The 23,655-nt window shown below is 48.8% G+C and overlaps 1 protein-coding gene and 2 long non-coding RNA genes across 6 annotated transcripts in view; 1 reads left to right on the top strand and 2 right to left on the bottom strand.

The window, feature by feature from the left end:
- The window catches only part of JCAD (junctional cadherin 5 associated), a 39,053-nt gene that overhangs the window by 8,703 nt on the left and 6,695 nt on the right, over positions 1-23,655 (top strand). The window contains exons 2-3 of one of the 4 annotated variants that reach the window (XM_038529912.1): positions 3,275-3,613; positions 17,926-21,469. In XM_038529912.1, the coding sequence (XP_038385840.1) occupies positions 3,333-3,613; positions 17,926-21,469 (3,825 nt within the window). In that variant the 5' untranslated portion in view covers positions 3,275-3,332. Of the gene's footprint in view, positions 1-3,274; positions 3,614-3,683; positions 3,818-17,925; positions 21,705-23,655 lie in introns of those variants that run through there. The other 3 variants (XM_038529911.1, XM_038529914.1, XM_038529913.1) reach the window with 3 other exon arrangements.
- Positions 426-3,609, bottom strand: LOC119870120. Its single transcript, XR_005355223.1, has 3 exons — positions 2,573-3,609; positions 1,115-1,186; positions 426-903 (listed from the first exon to the last, which is right to left on the bottom strand). It is a non-coding gene; the product is annotated as an uncharacterized LOC119870120 (long non-coding RNA).
- LOC119870121 lies at positions 15,223-18,312 on the bottom strand. Its single transcript, XR_005355224.1, has 2 exons — positions 17,826-18,312; positions 15,223-15,466 (listed from the first exon to the last, which is right to left on the bottom strand). It is a non-coding gene; the product is annotated as an uncharacterized LOC119870121 (long non-coding RNA).

Below are 23,655 nucleotides of genomic sequence, written 5' to 3'. Positions count from 1 at the left end.
TAGTAAGACTCTCAAGGGAGAAGAATGGATCTCATTCTTTACTATAGTTTCAGTGCCTGGTGTATTAGGCACTCAGGAATTGTGTCTTAATGTTCTGGATATAAAATAATCCTGTTCTAAGTGACTTGGATGGAGGTTGAGGTATCGATTCACAAAAGACAATATATGTGGGTGATATAAAGCAGGTATGACCTTGGAAATCAAAAGTTACATCCTACATGATACAAGAGGAATTAGGAAATGGTCTGAATTTCATGATGAAAATTAATAGCCAATGTGGAGTCTTTCCTTAAGGCAAGTAATTCTTCAGAGACAAACTAGAGTCATTGTAGCATGATAAATCATCTCATGTTTGCATGGTGATTTACACTTTTATACATATTCTTTTTTGATCTGCAAAACAGTCTGGTGGGATGGGAAGATAGTAACATTGCTGTTTTGCAGAATAGAAAACAGGTTTGGTGCAGTTATTAACTTACTACAGGGGTCATAGCTGGGGTTGGGTGTCAGCACTAACGCTGGGATTAAAAGGATTGCACCTGCTACTGTGCTATTTTAACTGCACACATACCTTTTCCAGTTGTTAACTCTGATGTTAAAATAACTTACATTTATGTCAAATTTTACTATATGTTTGTCTTTATAGCAACGCTTTGAATTGGTGAGTGGGTGATCAAATTAAATGCTGTTGATTTAGGATGCTGGTATCTCTGGATCAGAAAGCAACTTTAAAAGGGACATCTTTTTGTGCAGCAGTTCATTGGATGCCTGTCTCCTCAGCATGTCAGCGTCTTCTCCTGGGGGCTGCTCTGACTGATGTGTTCATGGTGGGCCTCTTGCTGCCTCTTGAGGCAGCCCATTAAGCCTTAAGTAGATAAGGACGCTAAAGAAACTAAGCTGAATCTGATAGGGATCAGAAAAATGATGTAACTGTTCAGAGATTGGTTTCAGGGGAGTGGTGATGTTTAGCACAGGTGTGGGAAAGGGGTGAATTCTGGGCTCTGAGTTGGGATCAGAGCATGTCGAGTGTCAGCCACAGGGAGATTGGATGGTGGCTGGGAACACTCGTTGGGGCTGTGAGGCTTGTGTGTCATCCTCTCTCCTCTTGGCTCACCTGCATCGCTCCAGGTCCTGTGTGTGGAAGCTGGTGTACTTTGTACTCCTGCCTCCCATAGGTTCCTGACCTCTGTGAAGATAGAGCAAGTTAGACGTATCCAATAATCAATACAGCTTTGACTTCAGACCTGTAAGGTCAAGTTATGGCTCTTATAGTTTGAGTCTTTTTTTGAAGGACAACTTGGCCTGGGTTGTCATTGCCACTTGAGGGTTTGCTAAATATAATTATCATGCAGACATGACCATAGTAGACCAACTAGGACAACTCCTCTCCCAGTAGGAAAATGACCCACATTGCATACTTTACGAGGGCCTTTTCTTCTTCCACCCTCTGTGTGTCGCATGGCCACTTGGAGTATAGTACACTTTGCTTTTAAAGAGCCTGACATAGTAAGAGAGAGAAACTGAGTGTAATACAACCTAAATTCCAGTGTTAGCTGTGGTGCCAACTGGCTGTGTGACATTGAGCCAGTCCTGGTGGGGACCCTCCCTGGTCTAGGCTACTAGGATTTTGTGGCCATGTCACTTTTTTTTTTTTCCATGTCACTTCTTTACTTCTGAGGTAACTGTACCCCAGATTTATGCTATATACCAATTCCCTCTCATACACACACACCCATGCAGTTTATCTAGTGAGCTCCTAATCAGTCTTCAAAAACCTAGATCACATGTCCCTTTCTCTTATTTCTGCATTCATTCAATAGTTATTTACTGAGAGCATGCTCTGTGCTAAATGCTGGGGGGGTACAGCACTGAACAAAATGAGGACGCTGGTTTCATGGCCTTGCCCCTGTGTTCCCATAGCCCTGTGTTTGTAATGGGATCACTTTCCCCCACAGACTGTAGTCCAGTGACTTGCTCAGTTGAATCAAAGAACCAGTGATTGCCTCTCTGGCCCTTCCATTCCTAGGAGAACGACCCAAGTGGTACACAAGGGGCACACTAGTGGTACAACCCCCAGCGAGACAGGTAGCGGGAGTGTCAGGAATGATAGAATCGCCATGGAGACGTTCCCACCAGTACAGTAACCCCGGGGCTTGTCAACCTTCCATAAAATGTAGGCACATGATGGGAACTTCTCAATTTCCCAAGTTTGATGCTCTCTGTACTGACAACCGGGACTCTTTTGCCTCCCGTCGTCTAGCATGTGATGAAGAGCGAGGACTTGCAGTCAGCAGAACTGCACGGCAGGCCCAGTTAGGTCCCAGGACAGGAAGCACATGTGTCTCCCTTTCACCTGCACACAGACCGCCAGGCGTTTCCTGGCCATTGTTGGCGGGGCTGCCACAGGCTGTTTCCGCAGCAGCCAAGTGGGCCCGGCCTCCGTGTGCTCCCTCCAGGCCCCGGGCCCCAGGCCGCGGCCCATCCCCACGAACCACCCGCAGATACAGGAAAGAAGATTCTCTTGTGTAAAAATAACTGTGGCAGCCCCATCTGTTTTTACACGCGGGCTCACCAGTGGGTTCCTTTTGTTCTTTGCCAGGGCTGTGGCCTCGGACCATGTACCCCAGGGGAGTGGCCGCTGTTGAGCCCGTGGACCCTGGTGGGATCTGGGATTGGGGGTGTGGCTGCCCCAAGGGTTCTGGGGGAGAAATGTGATTCTTAGAGATTTCCCGGGGGGAGAGCGTGTGGGGTGCTGCAGGGTGCGGGCGGGGTGTGCAGGGCCAGCAAGCCCCAAGACTTCAGCTCTGCCTTCCGAGGCTCCCCCGGGTTACCCCTAAGCCCATCGGCAGGCAGCTCGCCCCCGCCGTCGCCCTCTGAGAGCAGCGGTAGGGCACCGAGGTGGAAGCGGGAAGTGTAACAAGGTAAAGCCCGTGGCTGGTCGTTGCTCTTTTTAGAAACTCCCAGTCGTAATTGCAGCTTCCGAGTCTGTATTTATTTTGTCCTCCTGCGTCTGCCCATTGTTTTCAGATGCCGGGGGCCAGGGAACGGTGGACGCCGTTAATCACCCGTTGCTTAGACGCTGTTCCAGACTCCTCTGCGAGGGGCGGCCGGCGGGGGTGGGCGCCCGGGCGGAGCCATCCACGCCCCCCTCCGCGTGGGCCCATGCGGTGTTCGCACCCGAGTCTCGCTCGGTGGGAGCGCAGGGACAGGGAGGCGTCAGCCGGGTTCGGGAGGACGGGCCACTGCTCTCAGACCCTCTCTGTTGTCCCTTCAGTGTGGGTCCCGCCCGCGCGCTGCTCCCCGGGGCCGAGCTTTGATGAAGCCGGTGCATTATGTACAGCGTCGAAGACCTCCTGATTTCTCATGGCTACAAGCTGTCGAGACGCGTCCCAGCGCCGCCTGAGGAGGAGCGAGAGGGCCGCCGGCAGGCGAGGGCCCGTGGCCGAGCTGCCCGGGGCCTGCTGAACGGGTGCGACCATGGCCCTGCCGCCCTCCCCCACAGCAGGCCCCCGCTGGGCAAGGGACACGCCAGCACCTCCGAAACCAGCCACCGCGCTCCCAGAGCCCACGGCGAGCCCCAGAGCGCCTGTGCTCCTAGAACTCCGGAGCTGGGGTAAGCCTCAGTGTGAACCCACCACTTCCTTTGTTTGGGGGATTTGGCAGCAGGTTCCTAAATCAGATCCTTCTGTGCCTTGTGTTTGACTGGAGCCTGGAGGGAGAGGGTGAGAGACAAGAACATCCTCCCACTGGGGTGTTTGGGGCATCGCCGCAGCACAGAGCACGGGGCCTGGCCATAGGAGGCCCTGAGCAAACAGTGGTAAGTAGATGCCTCCTATCATGTGAAACACGCCGCATTTTAACCCCCACCCTCTATTTCCCCTTATAATAAGCTCCTCGTATTGCCTTCACTAGGCATCATTTCAGAACTCTGGAAAAGCTAGTTTCCATCAAGCACACATTCCGAGTCCATTAGGCTTTATTAATGGGTTTCGATCTTGTGTACATTAGAGAGTCGAAAGAGGTGTATCTCCCCCTCCATTTGTGAAGAAGAAAACCTTTCTTCTTGTATATTCATATGATTCTGTTGGCTTCTGACCCATCTTTCCCTTGCACACGCTGGCCCCAATGTGGGTGTCCCATCTGAATACAGCTCTATCGGTGGGTGTTTTCTTACAACAAAAAAGAGGGCAGGTTGGCTGGGGGAGGAGAGGGGTTAAAAAAGGGAATTTGGGCAGCTTGCCACAGAGCCAGCATGGGAGGGGAGCCCCTGCAACCCCTATCCAACCTAGAGGAAGCCCGTGTCATCACTTCATAAAAGTGTGTTTGTCTTTGATGCTGCGTTGGGACCAGGCTCGGCCTGGGGGAGGAGAGCCCTGCCGGTCGGCGTAAGATCATGTTATGTAATCGTGCATAATTGACAAGAAATGGACCAACACACAAATGGAAGCAGAAGCCCATCTTCTAGGGAAACAAACAAAAAAACCAAGAAAACAAGAAGGGAAGTGAATTCCTGTCTAAAGGGAACGAGCCAGCCTTCCAGGGTTGAAGGTTCCCTTTTCATGGAAAGGATCTTCCTTGCTGGCTGATGGCTTTCAGGTGAAGACAGGAGGGATTTTATTCTTAAAATTTAGAGCATTTGCCACCTTGGTTATGAGTAAAAGCCAAGATGGTTGGTCTTCTGATGCCCAGTGTGGTCAGGGCAGGCATCTGCTGCCATGTCAGCACCATTTCTTCAGCCAGAGGCGAGGGTTACCACTTCTGTGGGCTCAGGAGGAAACCCAAAATGGGAAAGGGCTTAAACCTTGCCCTGCAGACTCATACTTGTGCCCATGACTTTTATGGGCCCATGCCTTTTGTGAAAAGGGCATAAGTCCCTTTTCAGCCACGTTTCCTGAAAAACATGCCATGCCCACCTTGGATTTTGGGAGAGGCCGCTTCCAGAGGAGTTGGCAGAGAGTTAGAGCAGCCTTAATTACCACTACACAAGCTTGTGCCCGACTCTCTTCCTGCCTTCCGTAGCTTCTAGCTTGGTGCTGAGTCTATCTGTACCTTCCACCTTGGATTTCAGGGCACTGAGGCTGTACCTGCTCCACTCCTTCCTCCCTTGGCTTTAGAGCTTGTTGTGGTGTTGGATACACAGTGTTTCATACGTGCCTCTTTCTTCCACCACTGTAACAGCTGTTAAAAAGCAGGAGGCTCCATTTGTGGCAGTGGAGTCCCTGCAGATGGGCCTCGTAGGCAGTGTGGGTCTCCCTCAGTCCCAGAGGGCTGGATCAGAGATCAGAGTAGGGGGTGGTAAAACCCCGTCCAGAATTCTGGGGGCGGGGTGGGCTGTGTGGCTCCCAGCCTCATCTACAACTTGTTCAGGACTTTGTAGGCCTTTGTGCTAACAGGTTTTTGAGGACTGCAAGCACTCACAGCTCAGCATCCCTCCTACATAGGGAGGCATACTAGGGTCTGTAGTCAGTCTTTTTTTCTGTCATGAGCAAAGTGCTCAGATAAGTGGCTTTGGGTAGCACGGGCATGTCTTTATACAGATGACACAGTTCTTAGCTGATCTGGCCATTTTCCCCCATTTCTGAGGTTGGCTTCTAACCTTCGGATAGAAGGTTGCCTTGTAGGGTAAAAGGAGAGTATGCATACATGTCCGCAGAACTCTGTGCCAGTGCCCAGAGCCTCAGAGAGCAGCTGCAGGGCTTCCTGGGTTGAACTGAAAAGATGTTTTCTTTCTTTAGTCACTTAGAACTGAAAACAGAAAAGCAAACAGGTAGGCAAGAGCATTCTCAGGGAAAAAATAAGTGCCTTGAGAGGAAGTAAATAGGTGCTAGTAGTTAAAGCCTGGAAATTGAAGAAAAAGAAAACCCAACAATACTTTGGCTTATGTGAGTTCTGAATCTGGATGAATCGGTGGTACTCTGCCAAATCCTAGCCTTCAGCCTCTTGACTGGAGCAGCTGCAGTCCTGCTGCCTGCCTGTCCCACACGGTGACTCTGCGGGGCTGATCCCCAGGTCTGGAGGGGCAGCGGGGCCCCAGCTCCCAGCCGTCAGGCCAGGAAGCAGCACGAGAGCCTCCTCTTCCTGGATTTCTCAGGTGGGTTGAGGTTTGCCCCACACCATGGGCCAGTCCTCAAGGTCCCATGGGCTTCCAGGAGAAGACGGTGGTCAAGGTGGTTTAGAAGGCCCCAGGGGCCAAAAAGAAGACTGGTTTGCTCTATTCTGGTAGGATGGCATGTGAGCGGTGTCATTATTTTATAGCCAAAGGACACAAAGCCCAGAGTTCAGTGGTGACTCTGTAAGGGCCACTCACTTGGTGCCACAGCAGAGGGAAACCTGGCTCAAACCTCAGGCTCTGGGCCACCAGGGAGGCTCGTGGGTGCTGTGCTGCAGAGTGTCAGGTGGGGCCAGCTCTCCCCAAGACCTGTCCTCATTGGAATGGACATTGGCTTCTCTGAGCTCCTTTCACAGTTGCCCTGAGGGGGACTTGTCCTCTCTCACTTCCTTGTCCTGTGGCCTGTGTGGATATGCAGTGGCTGTCAGAGCACAGCTGCGTCCCTTTCCTGTCTGAGGAGCCGCAGAAGGAAAGCATCCTGTCGTGCCTCGATTAGATGCGTGCACACAATGCCGGTGCTCTGTGTGTGTTGTTAAGGGCAGTACTGTCTGGCATCTGGGGCAGGCCTTGAATGTCAGGACTGTCTGGTGAGAATGATAGCACTTCTTTCTTTTCTTTTCTTTTCTTTTCTTTTCTTTTCTTTTCTTTTCTTTTCTTTTCTTTTCTTTTCTTTCTTTTCTTTTCCTTTTTCTTTCCTTTTCTTCTTTCTTTCTTCTTTCTTTCTTTCTTTCTTTCTTTCTTTCTTTCTTTCTTTCTTTCTTTCTTTTTCTTTCTTTCCTTCCTTCCTTCCTTCCTTCCTTCCTTCCTTCCTTCTTCCTTCCTTCCTTCTTTTCTTTTCTTTCTTTCTTTTCTTTTCTTTCTTTTCTTTTCTTTTCTTTTCTTTTCTTTTCTTTTCTTTTCTTTTCTTTTTTCTTTTCTTTCTATAATTAACATCAGCTTCCAACAGAGTTTCTTACGTAAGGGCCGGTTATATGCAGCAAAATTCAGAGAAACAGACCTCTCAGATATGGAACCTTGACTTGATTTTCGAACATGCAGTATGCACGTCTCCCAACTTGTGAAAGAGGCTGTGCTTTGAGCTTGCACTCTTCCCAGATCAGGTGATACTGAGCTCCCAAGATGGGAAGAGAGCAACAGTTGTGCTGTGTGCGGACGGGAGTGACCCTCTGGCTTTCCAAGAAGCTCTTGTATGCAGGTGGTGGAAACAGGACCAAGAGTCACTTCTTACTTGGACACACGTATCTGAATTAGTGAGGACAGGGCGACCATGGGGTGTTGCACTGTGTGTATCAAGGCTGTATGAGCATTTAAAGCACGGAGGGGCCTCTCAGCCCCTTCCCTGGTCCCCTTTGCCTGTGACATCAGCCCCCAGCTCTGAATGGGCCCCCCAGGTTCTCCTCCAAGCCCGAGTCCTGTGTCTTCTCCCATTTCCAGGATGCCAAGTGTGTGGAGCCACCAGGTGCTCCCTATGCCCGAACCCTGCCTGGAAGCTCCCAGAGCTCCCCTCTCCAGCTCCTACCGCACCCCTTCCAATCAGGCTAAGGGCTTCTGAGGCTCCCCCAGATGGAAGGCCTCGCTCCTGTGCCCCGGTGTCCTACCAGCACCCAATCCTGGTCCCCAGGATGGTCCACTCTCTGAAAGGTGACACCCTTTCAGATTCATCTCTGGTTTTGCTAATTCCTATTAAGGAATTTTGCATTTATTAAACACTCAAGCCAATTTTTTTTTTAATAAGTTGGATGAAACCTAGTACTTCTATGCCAAGGCAGTTGTGGAAGTATGAGTATCTCAGAACATTGGGAGAAGATAAGATGTGAAGTAGAGGAGGTTTTTCCAGTGAGAGGACCCAGGTGAGGCTGGTTTGGGAAGGTTCCATTGTGGAAAGGAAGGGTGCTTGGCTTTCCAGGCTGGGCAGCTGAGGTGGCAGTTCTGATGGCTTTGTCCACAGGACTGCCTCCTGGGGGACAGCCAGGGAGGAAGAGAGAAGGAAGGAGCAGACACAGACTCAGCAAAACTCCTATGAGGCTGAATAGCCTGGGCGGGGGAGGTTCCCCTCCTTTGTAGATTCTGCGGGTGTAAGACCTCAGCCGCCAGAGTGATAAGGGGCAAGTTGTCGTGAGACTATAAAGGAGAGTCTCATGGAGCAGCTTCAGGTAGGAAGTGAAGATGAGCCGGGCCTCATTGACGTGGGAATGAGAAAACGAGGACCCAAGACTGGGAGTCTGTCGACCTTTCTCAGGGTTGTGGGTTATTCCCATGGGGGACTGTTCCCTCTCTGTCCCACCTTGTGACCTGGCTTTGCATCTCCCTGTGCTTCTGCTTTCCTCTGAGGGCTAGCCTCTTCCCTCCACCGGCGGCCCTTACTTGCCAGTGACTTTGGCTCACAGTGAGTTTTGTTCTATGTTTGCTTCTATGTGATGCTTTAGCTCCCCTGGTGACCACTGGCCATGCCTTTTATATTTTTGAGAGAAGGAATCAGTAGTTGGGCTGGGACCTTGGTTACGGTGGGGGTGGGAAGGAGGGGGTGAACCAATATAGGTGTCTGATCTTTACCTGCCCTCCATAAAGGGGCTGTAGGTGAGGGAGGTGAGTGCTGACCATGCACCCCAAATGTGCTCTTTTCACCAGTCCTTCACTTAGTAACTCCAGAGATGTGGCATTTCCCGCTTAAGTCTGTTACTCCAGAGAGCTTATCTCAATGTTAAACCACTCCTAAATGGTCTCAGTCAGCAGACTGTGATGATGCAACTGGCTGTAGGCTTTGCACAAAAGTCACTCTGATAGTACAGGAGCAACCTCACAGGCCATGTCAGATGTCACTGCAGGATTGATAGGTTCATAGCTGGAAAACCATAGATGTCATAAAACTGCAGACAGCATTCTATACATCAAATGATTTGGTGCTAGATTTTTACCATGTCCTAATTTTTGCCATATAACCAATGATTTGGTGTGAGATTTTTTACTATGTCCTAATTTTTGCCATATAATCAACGACAGATACTTCTTGAGTGCATCATATGTTCGCATCTCTGTCCTCCCTCTGGCAATATGGAGAGGATGCTTCTGGAAGCTTACATTTATATCTGTGTTCAAAGATTATAATGAGGAGTGTTCTTTAGTTCATCAGTTTGCACGAAGTTTAGCTACTGTTGCACATACTGTGATGCTCCAAGAAAGGCCTGCTTCCCAACACACACACATGTGTGCGTACACACACGCACACACATACCCCAAGATTAAGGAGGGAACAGAGGAAGTGGGCATAGGGGAAAAGTGAGCTGTTATCTATACATGGAGGAAACTGCATTCTTAAAATGTAAGTAGCCATTACTGAAGAATATTTAGCTACCTTTAAAATATGTAAAAGACTGTTCTCGGGCATTCACGATTTCCTTACTGCATTTCCTCTGAAAGACTATAACAGAGGAAGCTGTAAAATAACTTGACATAGCAGGAGTTTGGATCTGAAAGTCATACCATAATAGATTGTTCTCTGCTTGGCCCTAGGAATTCTGGTAAAGATGTTTGTAAAGTTAACTATGAGATTGACTTACAATTATGTCTTGTCATCAGCAGCAGGCATCACTAAGTAGAGACATAGCAATCCAGACGAGTCTCTGATGTGGTCAGGGCCTCATCTTGGGAGGTTTACATTTGATCAGCAAACGTCTGTTCTAGATGGTGCTACTGGATATGGTAAATAGTCACTTTTTCAGAGGCTTTTTAAACTTCTCTCAAGTCACATCCTGCCTATAATAGTTTTCCAGAAAGGAAGGCTTCAAGTTTAACATCTGTTTCCATGTATATCTTTTTCTTTACACAATTATATTTCCACTAGTAATATTTGTCTTTTAGCTGCTTGCTTCATATTCTCCTTATTAGGTAGGTGGTGGTATTCTGACCCCTTCACAGAAAAAAAGTATGGATTGTTTGAGCTGGTGAGCTCAGGAATACACAGTGAAGGTTCCGACCCCCTCTGTTTTCCATTGGGTCTTTGATAAACCTTTCTTCTCAGATGCCTTGTCCTTGCTGGTCAGCCCTGCCACCATCCAGAAGTGCCTGGAGCCAGTCCCCTCTCCAGCATGCACTCTCGCGCTGCTCAACTGTTACCAGTTCTTCCCAACAAGAAGCAGGTTAGACCCTTTGAACACGTGACTTCTAGAAGAACAGCAATGGGAAGAGGGGGATACCTCTAGAATTGATGGAAAGCTCCAGCAACACAGCCTAGAACTTCATTTGTCTGGGAAGCTGGGTCCTCATCAAGAGGAGCATTGTGAGTCAAGTTCCTTCTTTTGCTAGAGAATTGGGTCCATTAAGGAAGCCAGGAGATACTCAAGTGAGGGCACTGGATGGTTAAGGGGGTCCACAGAAAGCCCTGAGTGCATCTTCAGTTCCAGTTCACTTTGTTTCAGAGATGATGATACCTCTGAGTTCTTGACTAGGTACAAAGAACCCTACAGGGTCTAGCTGCTGTACTGATGTGCACTTGCTATACGTGATGGTGGAAGCAGTGTCCTCATCTGTCTACGCAGATGCGAGACTAGTTCCTTCTAGCCCCTTCTGGCCCTGGCTTACCTTCTTTGGTGGCTGCCTTCCCCAATCTTCACTGCTGTAAGCTTAGCTTCTTAGGCACAGAGAGCACTCTCCACATGTCCACATGAGCACAATGGGGGTGGTGATGGAATCATGAAAGAGAAGCAAGAAACTGGGGTGCTTTTTTTCATTATTGATGATGACACCATATAGACTGCACTGGTGAAGATATTTTCACAGTAAAAGTGTGTCCTTATGAAAGAGAAAACAGGAAAATTCAGTATTTGCCTCACCTATTGCATTTATGTGCAAGAAAAATGTATCAGAGCTTGCTCTTCTTTCCGCTTTGTTTTAATAAACTAAATATTGGTTTGTTCTCCATCATCATTGTGGAAGCGGGTGTAGCTTCTTCCTTAGAGACCAGCTATCACCGGAGGGGCAGAGTCTTGTTATGACAGTCAACTATATCATTATTTCCTGTTATTGTGAAGGCCCATTGATTACGACTTTGAAAAAGACAATACGGATCTAAAATAACCATCACATAAGACAAACACTCAGCTCTTCTGTCTTTCCTTTGTGCCCCTCACCTCCTTCCGGGGACGATGTGAGGAAAAGAGTTTCAAAATGATCTGTGCCGCTGAGAACTTATTTTAATTGAGTTAATAATAGTAGTAATTGTTTTAAAAAAAAAAAAAAGAGGGCTTATTGTGTGTTAGACACTTCACTAAACAGTTGGAATGTATTATCTCATTAAGCCCTCCCAACAAACTTAGGAAGGAAGGAACTATTCCCGTCCCTTGAGTATAAACGAAGAATTGGAGACAAATTGAAGTGACGTTCTATTGTGGAAGGCATAGGCTGGAAAGCCAGTGTCCGGGCCAGGTGCTCACACTCCCCTGGTAGCATTGCCACACTCACCCTGTTGGCCACTGAGAAGCCTAAAGCCACTGATGCTCCCTGTACCCTTTGTGGAGCCACAACCATGACCATCCTGTTGACCTGGAGCAACCCTCCTTGGATGCAGGCACCAACTCTTCTTTCCCTGCTGCCCTGTCTTCCTGACAGCTAAGAAATTCATCAGGAGGTGACTAGTAACCAACAGTAAATAACAACTAATAATTCTTGTTCAGATTGAATTTTTGCTGATAAGCAATATTGATCCATAATGTTTCCAGAGCAGCCTTATCTTTTCTGACTGATCTTTATGCTGCCCTCCATGTGTGAGTCTTAATCTTCTCTTGACCTTGTATTTCCCCTTTCCAAAATTACCTTTCTATTACCCTGGATCAGAGGATTATTTACACAGTATATTATATTCAATATACCAAGGAACACTGAAAAATAAAATTGCAGGCTTCCAGTCCCAGAGAGCATTAAGAGCAAATCCTGTAGCAGTAGATGGCTGACTCCATCACAGAAACATCAAACATCTCACACAGGGACTGGTGAATATGAGCCACTCTGAAGAGATGCCCCAATGCCTCTGCCAATCTAGTAGAAGAGAGCTTCTCCTTCGAGGTGTAGAAGGCTCTTTAAGTGACCTTTATGCTCAGATTATGCATCTAGGTAAGATGGACCCATCTGGAATAGGGAGTGGCTTCTGAAGGAATAGCATTGGCAAAGTGCTACAGCTGTCCCCCACGTCCTGTAGGATGTGACCATCTTTTAGGCTGGTGGGCTTGCCAACTGGAAGAAATCACAGGACCTGGAGTCTACTTTAGTGGAACCTCCCACCCTCCACCAGGACCTCCACAGGGAAGCACAGTTGGCTAGACTTTGGGATCTGCCCCCAGAGAACTGGGTTCAGGACTTCGTTCATGGAAGAAGGAGGACATCTCTCCCATGCCCACCAGTATCAATGCAGAGCTAGGCTGTAGTGTGCCTGGATGATAACAAGTTTGGTGCAGCTTCTAAGGACCTCGGGGTCCAATAAGAAGACGGCCCTGGGGTGTGTGAAACCATGGTTACAAGTCATGTCAAATATTGTCATTCTATGTAGGCTTTTACTTTTTTTTTTTTTTTTTAAAAAGGACACTATTTTCTGTTTTGGTTGAAAGTGAGTCATGAGTGTCTTCTAATTTTTTTCATTATTACCTTTTATACAGCGAATGGGCTTGCCTATTTTCCTTTGGACATGTTGTTTTTCACATGTTCACATTTCAGATATTTTCCAAACAGTTTTTATCAGTTGTCTTGTTGATATCATGTCTCTTCTCTGTGATAAGGCGTGGGGCTGTTAGCAGCCGTAACGTGTGTCTCACCTCTGTTGTGCTTTCCCAGGGGCTCTGTATAAAGACCCTGCTTGTCTATTTGAACTTGTCCACACAATTTATTTGAGCTCTTAGATTCCACTTTGTTTTTCTTATCTTTTTCCCACCCTTTTCCCCACATTAATACGTGTGTTCAGCATGTTTTTGTAAAACGTCCCATTGTTCACTTTTTTAAGATGTAAATTATTAGGACTCATTTTTTTAAAAAGAAAAATTTGATCTCATCTCATTTCCTCAAAGGTATGAGAAAATCTGTTCTTGGCTTTGAAGCCACGTGAGGGAACACACAATTTAATGGAGAATGGACATCACATATCGAAGCCAGTAGATATCCATGCTTGATAACTTGTCTGAGGGAGAACTGTAGCGGAACTATTACCATGTGGAGGCCACTTGAACCTGTCAGAGTCAGGCTCATATTGGGTACAGGATAGATGTTTGTTAAATACGTTCCTTAGCATTTTCAATTATATAGATTATTTAATATTTCTCAGATGACCTGTATTTACCTTAAATTGGGATTTTGGTGTGTTGTACTAATAGAAAAAAGTTGAATCCAGAATGCTTAGCCATTTCAGTTGGCTCCATAGGGCAGTTTTGACAAGGTGAAGGTGATACAATGTAACCTTTTTATGTGGGGAAGAAAATGGATTAGGTCTGACTGTATTCTTGCCCTATTTATGTCATTCTTTATTTGTCTTCTGATCATGCTCGTAGCACGTACATAGACAAATAGCACCTTGGGATTCCAGCCACCTCTTGGCACTTAAGCACACCACATATTTACTGAGAAACCAGAATAATCCACTCGAAATGAGCAAAAGCCACACAATGTGGTTTTTCTTACAAAGTTGAGTGCCCCAGGAAAATGTTTATAGGCCTATAAGCACTAAGAACGGTACTCATTAAAGCCATGTGGTATATAAAGCCCACTCACCATCTGCTGAAGAACAGAGGCAAGAAAGGAGATTCTTTACTCTCTCTTAATTGGGTCTGTGGCAATTGTCACTTCTTACTAAGTTGCAATGTTTAAGTCTTGCCCTTGGACCTGCGTAGAGCCTATGACCCCACAATCAGTTCATCTTCTGGTGTTTCTCAGGACATCTGTGATGGACAGACAGTCACAGAGGACTTACTCCGGGAAAAGCCTGGAGCTTCCAGAGCTCATGCTGGGGACTCGCTGGCTCACCAGGGTAGGGGGTGGGGACCGCGCGAGGAGGGTGGAGATGATGGCTTCCACCTTGACCAGTCCTTATAGAAACTGATCCAAGAAGTGTTCTGCTAAGCATTCAAATCCTAAGTGCTCAAAACAAGATTTTGATAACAACAAAAGCAGCAAGACTGCTGACACTATGTGTAAGTAGCAAATGCAGGGGCACCTGGGGGGCTCAGTCTGTGAAGCATCTGAGTTCAGCTCAGGTCACGATCTCAGGATCCTGGGATTGAGCCCCGAATCAGGCTCCCTGCTCAGTGGGGAGTCTGCTGCTCCCTCTCTTCCTCTCTTTCAAAAAAATAAATAAAATCTTAAAAAAAGAAAAGTAATAAATGCAGAAGCATTTTGATTGCTCAGTGGCAAATGCTTTACCTCACATTGATTTTAAATATTTTCTGCTTTTTCAACTCATAACTCAGCTTTGCTTTAAGTGGCTGCTTAAAAAGTTATCTGGAGTGGGGATGGGAGCAGGACTTGAGGCAAAAAAGTAATTCCAAAATACTAACTACTACTATTACTACACTAATGATGGCATGCCTTGGAGATGTTGCTGCTTCAGTTACGAATTTTTTGCTTTCCCAATCCATATTAAAGTTACGTGTACACCATACAATAGTCTATTAAATGCACATAGTGTTATGTCTAAATAAGCAGAGTATATACCTCAATTTAAAATATTGCCAAATTGGGGCACCTAGCTGGCTCTGTCGGATAGAGCATGCGACTTTTGATCTCAGAGTTGTGACTTTGAGCCCGGCATTGGGCACAGAGATTACTTAAAAAAATAAACATTAAAAAGTTAAAATATTGCTAAAAATGCTAACCACCATCTGAGCTTTCGGCAAATCATCCTTTTGCTGGAGGAGGATCTTGCCTTGAGGTTGTTAGCTGCTGAAGGTGGGGGTGGCTGTGGCAATTTCTTAAAATAAGACAGCAATGAAATTTGCCACATTGATTGACTCTTCCTTTCATGAACAATTTCTCCGAGAGATGTGATACTTTTTGATAGCATCTGACCCACAGTAGAACTTCTTTCACTGTTGTACTGAATTCTCTCAGACCCTGCTGCTTCTTTATCAACTCAGTTTATATGATATTCTAAATTCTTTATTGTCATTTCAACAATCTTCACGGCATCTTCACCAGGAGCAGATTCCACCTCAAGAAACCACTTTCATTGTTCATCCATAAAAAGCAGCTCCTCATCCATTCAAGTTTTATCACAGGATGGCAGCAATTGAATCTCATCTTCAGACTTCACTTCTAATTCTTGTTCTCTTGCTGTTTCCACCCCATTTGCAATAACTTCTTCCACTGAAGTCTTGTACATTCAATCTGTAAAAAATATAATATCTGTGAAACACAACAAAGTGAGGTATGCCTGTAATGTCATCATCATAAATATTCACTCTTTATTGACCATCCAGGCTCCTTCCTAAAGGACAGCAGCCTCCATCAAGTGTGTTGGGAATGGTCCCCCTTCAGCCTGTCCCTGGAGGTTGCTCCCCTGCCTCCCAGGCCTCCCGCTGTTGCCCAGAACCAGTGGCCCCAAAGCTCTTCCTATTCCTACCACCCTCCCTCCATTGTCCATCAGCTGAAAAGTGGGCTGTGTTGTAGAAATCGTTTGGAACCAGAAATGACACCTGAGCACATGAAAAAAAAAAAAAAAAAAAAAAAGCTGACCTCACTTGTAATCCATGAAATGCAAATTAAAACCAATCAGAAGTTATTTCCACTTATCTCATAAGGAAACAAATTAATTGTAATAACCAGAGATGGGAAAGGTCTGGCAAGATTGGCTCTCCTCTGCACCACAGGTGGGAAAGTAGATTGGAACCACTGATCTAAGGGCAGATTTGACAATAAAGATAATATAAAGCCCCTGATCTATTAATTCCTTTTCTAAGGATTTATTCTAAATAACCCGAGACCTCCTTAGTGTTTGCAAGCAATAGCGTTTCTCATAGTGTTTTAGAATGTCATCTACAGAGAGGCCCTTAAAGTAATCCTGTATGTATGATACAATACTATTCATCTGTTAAAATTATTCACTTGAGGAACTTTGCATGACATTGGGAGCTGTGAAATGGAATGGCTACCTGAATGGGCTTTATTTAGGGCCACACTGACTGCAATTTGAAGCTGTCCCTACTAACTTCCAGGCTGTGCAACTTGGGAGAGATGTTAAACCTCTCTATGCCCCAGTCCCTTAAAAGGGAGAACAAACAGTGGAAATACATACAGTTCATTTGGCATCCTTCGCACAGTGCCTGACACAGCATAAGTGCCAAGTGCATGTTACTGTTAAGTGACTTACCATCTGTGCCTCAGTTTCCTCCTTTGTCAAACGGGAATGACAGCAGTACCTGTCTCAGCGGAGTGAGGGTGCGTTAACAAGCAGGAAGCACTTAGATTCCTGGTAGAGAACCAAGGCTTTTCGAAAATCCGCACCCTCACCCACACCAAGACTACGGGATATATATCAAAATAACAGTTTCTGGGTTTTCCAGTGTCATAGCCCTGGTCTCTTGTCACTTAGCAGCTGACTGTTTCTGTGCAGGGTTAACAGGGCTGTTCTGATTTCCTCCTCATCTGCCTTAGAACAGTGATTCTGAACTCTGGATGATGTCGGAATACACTGGGGGTGTGCTGCTTGCTAGACTGGTGGGCCTTGGGCCTTCATATTTTTTAAAGGTTCACAGGGAAATTCTGACGTGTGGCCAGGTGATGGGCAGCAGGCTGGAACCAGGCTGGCATTTGGTGCTACCTTGTCCTGCCTGGCAGGGGGTTCTGGCGCATGGACAGAGCCCCTCTTCTCCGGCTGAGTTTCAAAGTCAGCCCGAGCAATTTTTCCCACATCACCTAAGGTGAGACTCCCCTGGAGTGCTTGCTACGAATGTGGGCACCTGAATCCTAACCCAGACCTACCAAATCTGGATTTTTACCCGAGGGACTTGGTAACGTTTATTTAGTGAGCCCATGGGGAGATTCTTGCCATCAGGGAATCGCAGGAACTCTGATGAAGCCATGGTTCTGTCCAGCTGCACACTGGGCATATCTAAGGTGCCCGAGAAACCCCGATGCCAAGTCTCCTGCCTCTGGGACTCTAGCGTGATGCAGCAGGGATGCTGGCTGGGCCTCAAGACCTGGGAAGTCCCTCTAGAGTCTAACGTGCAGTGATGATTCTCAGAGTGGGGTGCTGGGACCCCCATCGCCTGGGGACGTGTTGGAGATGCATACTGTAGAGTCCGACCTGAAACTGCTGAATCAGAAACTGGGGATGGGAGCAGTCTGTGCCTGAACAACCCTTTCTCGTGATTCCTGCCCATGTTGAGGTTAAGAACCACTGCCCGAGGGTGGGGTTCTAAAAAGCCGGTTCCCAGACAAATTCCCAGGAGACCTCAGTGGTCAGGACTCAGGGGGAGAGTGGACTCCCAGTGGCCCATGACCACACTTTGAGAAATACTACTCTCGAGTTGACCCTTGTTCCCTTGGGCATTTGAACATTATGAGAGCCCTGACATCTCTCAAGTACCATCAATGTCCTGATGTGTTTGTGGGCAGCCTGTTGCTGCCACTCCTAGGCCCTTGGTGGCAAAACACATGGCTGCCTTCCAACCATAATTAGTGGGACATGTTTTCTTTAAAGTCAATAAGTACTTGGGTTGGGAATATATTTTGCAGAAGCACTGACCTGTGTTTGACTGGGAGCACCAGTCATAGAGCAGACGAAGAAATGCTTCTCCTGCATGGGTCTTCCCCTGCTATAACTTCTGTGCCTGTCTGTTTTGTAGGTTTTACGACCAGCCCGTGCTAAGGTGGTCCTCTCAGCCCCAGACTGCTCACGACCACGCCTACTGGAGAAGAAGAGGACAGGAGGTTGGTGGCTTCCTGGGGCCAAGGGACCGAGAAGACCTGGAGGGCAGAGGAATGGCCCAAGCCCACAGTCTGCCTGTCCACATGAGGGAGGGTCCATGGGAAGTTGGAGGAAGGACAGAGAATGTGATGAAGAAGGCAGTTTGGGAAGAAGAGCTGAGAATGGCAGCACCTGCCAAGTGGCAGACTATAAGCCTTGAGAGCTGGCACCAGCCAAGGAAGTTAGGGAGGCAGATGTCTGATGGTGACGGGGAGAGACTGTTTCAAGATCTGTACCCATTCATGCAAGGAGAACAGGTGCTGAATTCTCAAAGCAAAGGGAAATCCCAGTCCTTGCCCAGGGTTCTTTCCCCCGAGGGCCTGAGTTGCATGGAGATTCCCATTCCACTGAATGATGGACATTTTCCAAGTGTTCCTAAAATGCCATTTTACCCTCCAAATTGTGCCCCCAATTTGGAATCCACAAGGAACCTCGAGAAGAGTGGCTCCTCGGCCCCTTTGCCCCGGCCCAAGTTTGGGAGACCCCTCAAGCCTCCGTCCTACGACTCTCACCAGAACTCCCGAGTGGGCATGGAGAGCAGCGACTCTCCGGATGGTCAGCAGGCAGACCTGTGCGCCTCCTACCTGAGCAGAGCTAACGAGCCCAGGCTGGAGCTATGTGCGTCCGACTCCGGCTTAGAGCCTCCGGTGTACGTGCCCCCGCCGTCGTACAGGTCACCGCTGCAGCACATCACCAACCCCTACGGGGACGACGCGGCCCCCAGGCCCGTGTGCGCTGGGCCCCGTCAACAGCAGCATCCCGCGGAGGTGCCCAGTGCCGGGGGTCAGCCTCCTTCCAGGCCGCTGGGAACCGGGACCGAGTATGGTGCGAGCCCGCGCTCTCCTCGAGCCTTCCCTCTACAGCCCCGGCCAACCACCGCTTATGACAGCTCTGTCCTGTATATTCCCTTTGACGATCCCCGGATACGACATTTTAAACTAGCCCAGCCCCAGGGTTTCCATCCAGAAACACAGGCTGCTGAGATGTTGTACAGCTCGAGTCCGGGTACTGCCCCAGCACCTGCTCATGGCAACAGTCAACAGGACGGCGCCGTCTTGAGCCCACGGAGCGTGAGGACCCCACCAGGCAACGCCAGCAGCTCCGCCCCAGCCAGTCCTGGTCCCCGGTGGCTATGGGGCCATCTCCCCGGGGATGCAGAGAATGGCAGCTTTCCTGACCAAAGAGACCATGGTGCTGTGAGAGGACAGTGGCCTGCCGTGGGTGGCAGCCCGCGTGGCCACCCAGAAGGCCCGGCCCCCTCCCCAGGCCCGCAGGGTGAGAGTACCTGCGAAACTCGAACCACGCTCAAGAAGTTTGAAACTGGGATTCAGACCAAGAAAAGTTCAAAGAAAAAAATGAACGAGACGATATTTTGTTTGGTTTCCATCCCAGTTAAATCCGAATCACATCTGCCAGATATAGATACGAACAACAATGACTTAAAACAGAGCTCTGATAAAAAGAATAGGCTTGATAAGAGCCCGGCTTTGCAAGAACAAAGTCTGCTGAGCATGTCTTCCACGGACCTGGAGCTGCAAGCTCTCACAGGAAGTATGGTTGGGAGAACAGAGTTCCAGAAACAAGATCTGGGGGAACCAGAAGAAGGGAAACAAACAAATGACCTCAGATTCCTTCACCCTACAAAGCACAGAGAGCTCAAGTATTCTGGCTCATGGCCAGGGCACCAGTACAGAGATCAGCAAACACAAACCACTTTCACCGAGGACTCCAAAAGCCCTCTGCCCCTCCCATGCGAGAAGCCGGGAGGGTCCCCAAAAGCAGTACTGACACCCAGATTTTCAGACCCCATTGCCTCTGAAGCTCACCTGCCTGGGGTGTTAGCTTCCAGCCACCAGAGCCAGAGGCCACATGCTCATCACCTGAAAGGTCAGATGTCCCTCAGCCCCTCCAGCAACAGCGCTTTCTCGAAGACTTCCTCCTGCATAAGCCATGCACCTGTTCTGAAAGCAGGGCCCACTCAGCCGTGCGTGGATGGCCGCGGCCGTGACGCCAGCCCTGTGCCCCGGGGCGAGGTGGTGAAGGGGGAGACCACCGGCCCCTGCAATAGTCAGCAGCTCTTTGGCCAGTTTCTCCTGAAGCCAGTGAGCCGGCGTCCCTGGGATTTGATAAGCCAGCTGGAAAGTTTTAACAAGGAGCTTCAGGAGGAGGAGGAGAGCAGTCACAGTGGCAGTGGCAGGAGCAGCGAGGACAGTGACACGGAGTGGCAGTGTGAAGGCCACGTGGACACCACCGCCAAGAGCCGGGGCTTGGGTGAGGCAGGCCAGGTACAGAGAGCTGAGGCTGCCCTAGGGAGGCTGGCACCCGAGGAGCCCGGGCCCAGGTCGGGAAGAGTGAAGAGTAAGTCTGAGAGCTGGAGCGAGGAGCAGAAGCTGGGCCGGCCCCACGTCCCGCCTTGGTCCCTGGGCCCCGTGACGGTGGTAGGCGGAAGGGCTGCGGCCTCACTGTCTCCACGCACCAGCCCGGTCACCGAGAACAGAGACCAGGAGGCCGAGCACAGGATGAACCAGCCAGCAGTCAGCCTGGGTCCTGTGAACGCAGTGACGTCCTCTAAGTCCAGTGACACGAAGCCAGTGCTCTCGTCTGAGCCAGCTGAGCTGAGGCAGCCCGGGGAAAGTCAGGAGCTGCCCGGCATGTCCATTTCTGGTGGGCCAGGTGCAGCAGCCCCTCGGAAGGCTGGTGGTGGAGGGGAGCAGGGCCCGCGGCTCCCACTCTTTCTTGCCAGCAAAGCCCGAGGACTGTCGGCCCCAGACTTGAGGTCTGTGGGGCTGCTACCTGCACCAGAGCGGAGTGCTGAGAAGTCAGATGGCTCTTTAGGGGAAGCGAGTGCCATAGAAATCCCCCCAAATGAATCCCTGCAAGCAAGGGCTGCAAGGATCCTGGGCATCGAGGTGGCCGTGGAGTCCCTACTGCCAGGTGCCCAGAGAACAGGGCAGAATGAGCACCCTGAGCCCGATGGAAGTGTCTGCGGGCCAGAGGCCCCCAGGAAGGAGGCTGCATCCAGCTCAGCGCAGCCAGATGACCCCGCGGTGTCCACGGACGCCTTCTATGGCAGGAGGAAGTGTGGCTGGACTGAAAGCCCTCTCTTTGTAGGGGAAAGGGATGGTGCCCGTCGGGTTGCCCCGACCAGTGAGCACGTGAGCGTGGACAGGACTGTCCCCAGCAAGGTCCCCAGTCCTGAGCCTCAGCCCAGGCCCCAGGAGTTCACATCCTGCGATCACAGGGACACGGAGACAAAACCACCCTTCAGGTCCACTCTGTTCCACTTTATAGAAAGGACCCCGAGCGTGGCAGGCGCAGAAAAGAGGCTCAGAAGCACTTCCAAAGTGATCGAAAGTTTACAAGAGAAACTGGCCTCCCCCCCTCGGAGAGCAGACCCCGACCGCCTGATGAGGATGAAGGAGGTAAGCTCTGTGTCTCGGATGAGGCTCCTGAGTTCCCGGAGCGCCGACTCCGTGGAGGAGGCTGAGGACCTGAAGGCCGAGAGGGTGCCACCCGGAGGCCCGGTATCTCCAAATGCGGGGGACCTGAGGGTCGGGCACCCCCTCCCTGTCTCCAAGGGGGCCCCCTCGCTGGAAGAAGACGGGCATCCAGCAGCACAGAGAGAGAAGACTGTCCAGCAGGACTTCTGGTGCCCAGGTGAGGAGGCAGGCCGCAGGCAGGGCTCAGTATTAATTTGATGGTCTTAGAGTATAAAAAACACCAGGTTGGGGATGCCTGGGTGGCTCAGTGGTTGAGCTCTGCTGTCAGCTCAGGCAGTGATCCCAGGGTTCTGGGATTGAGCCCTGCATGGGCTCCCTGCTCAGTGGAGGGTCTGCTTCTCTCTTGATCTGCCCCCCACCCCTCCACACCTCACATTCTCATTCTCTCTTCCTCCCTCTCTCTCTCTCTTTCTCTCTCTCTCAAATAAATAAAATCTTAAAAAACAAAAAGCAAAAACAAAAATACCAGGTTGTCAGATGATGAAAATCCTGTATTGGTAAAGCTGAGTTTGTCAATTATCATTACCAGAAGATTCTTCATTTTACAAAGAGTCATCCAGAAGCTTTCCTTAAAAATCAGTATCCCGTGGTACATCATAAATGATTATGTCTTTATGGAAATTACCTATGCAAACAATTATATACAATTATCTGTATAAATAAATCTTGGGTCCCTGACTGTGAAGAGGTAAATCAGTAAAGTATCCCAGCTTTGGTGCCACCCCTTGATGAACCTTGTAGAGACCGTGCCGCACATGCTCTGCACTCTCTCCCAAACAACATTCACCTGGACCACCTGCGTGTTCTTTATTAACCTAATAAGAAAGAGATACCCAGATAATTAAATAAACTACCCAGCCGGACTGCTGTGTCTTACACCGAACCTTCCAAAGTCCTTTGTCCCATTTTATCTGTTTTTGCTACCACACCATTTATGAAACTTTAAAAAGGTTTAGTAGATAGAAGGAACAGTTTGCACTTTCTCAGCACCCCACCCCTAAAAGTTTCACCCATTAGCTCTGTCCCATAAGGTCTCCTAAGGTCTGAGGGCTAAGCCCAGGACAGAGGGCACCCCCAGGCCTTTGGGCCTCTCCCGTCTGTCACCTTAATGCCTTCAGAGCTGCTCCAGGTCAAACCACCAGGCAGGTTATCAGGGGCAGCAACGGGGATTGTCCCCAAACAGTCTCACCCTCTCAGCTCTGATGCAGACAGGCATCTCCATTTCCAGCATTTTCTTCAGAGGCTGGGCAATTAGAAATCATTTATGCTAGCACTGATTAGAAAGAAGAGTGGAGGTATATGTCAGAAGGCCTGCATCATAAACCACACACAGGGAGGGACCTCAAATCATTCATTTAGACCTTTTTACAGCAAGGGGGAAACTGCCCTTGTGTGTGTGACCATGCTGACCCTGGGCCCCCAGCCCCCCTCCTGAGGCATCCCCCAGTGGGGCAGCACCCCTACTCCCTCTTCTCTGTCAATGGACAAGATTACTTGTTTCAGCTAAAAAAATCCAGAATTTTTGTTCTGCAAAACATCCACATGGCACTTTTTAAATTTTCCCACGAATGCAGTATGATTCTTAGGAGTGTTGGCCAGTGTTGCTCAGTTCCTTACACAAAATACATTATTGAAATAACCCATTTGTCAGGGCCCTCTTGGATCATCTGACTTGATAAAGGTCTTTGCCAAGAGAACACTAAGATGTGGAACTCTTGCCATAATGGTGGAGAAAAAGTGTTATACGACCCATTTTTTGAGCTGTTGGGATTAGTCTTCAGCTCTAATAAATGGGTCCTCTCTCCTCCCATGCAAAATATGCCCACTCGCTTTTGAGTGTGAGTTAAAATGAGTTTCTTCATCAGTCTGGTCTCATCCTGAAGATTGTAAGGATTTTTAAATGAGGCAAATCCTGTTACCAGTTTGTCAAGATTTCTCTTTCTCAGTTCATGGCCACATATTTCAGGGAATGTTTTATGACACGAAACTTCTAGTTCAATAAAGCACTCCCTCAATTTTTAGCTCATTTGGCATGTGAAGAGGGTTTAGATCATTCGGTACGTGAAGAGGGTTGGACAGGTATCTGCAAACATGTAGGTAATGCCAAT

This window comes from Canis lupus, chromosome 2, assembly GCF_011100685.1.
Source record: "Canis lupus familiaris isolate Mischka breed German Shepherd chromosome 2, alternate assembly UU_Cfam_GSD_1.0, whole genome shotgun sequence".
Classification (NCBI taxonomy): Eukaryota; Metazoa; Chordata; class Mammalia; order Carnivora; family Canidae; genus Canis; species Canis lupus.
Note: the sequence above shows the minus strand (reverse complement) of the source record. Positions and strands in the feature narration are given on the sequence as shown.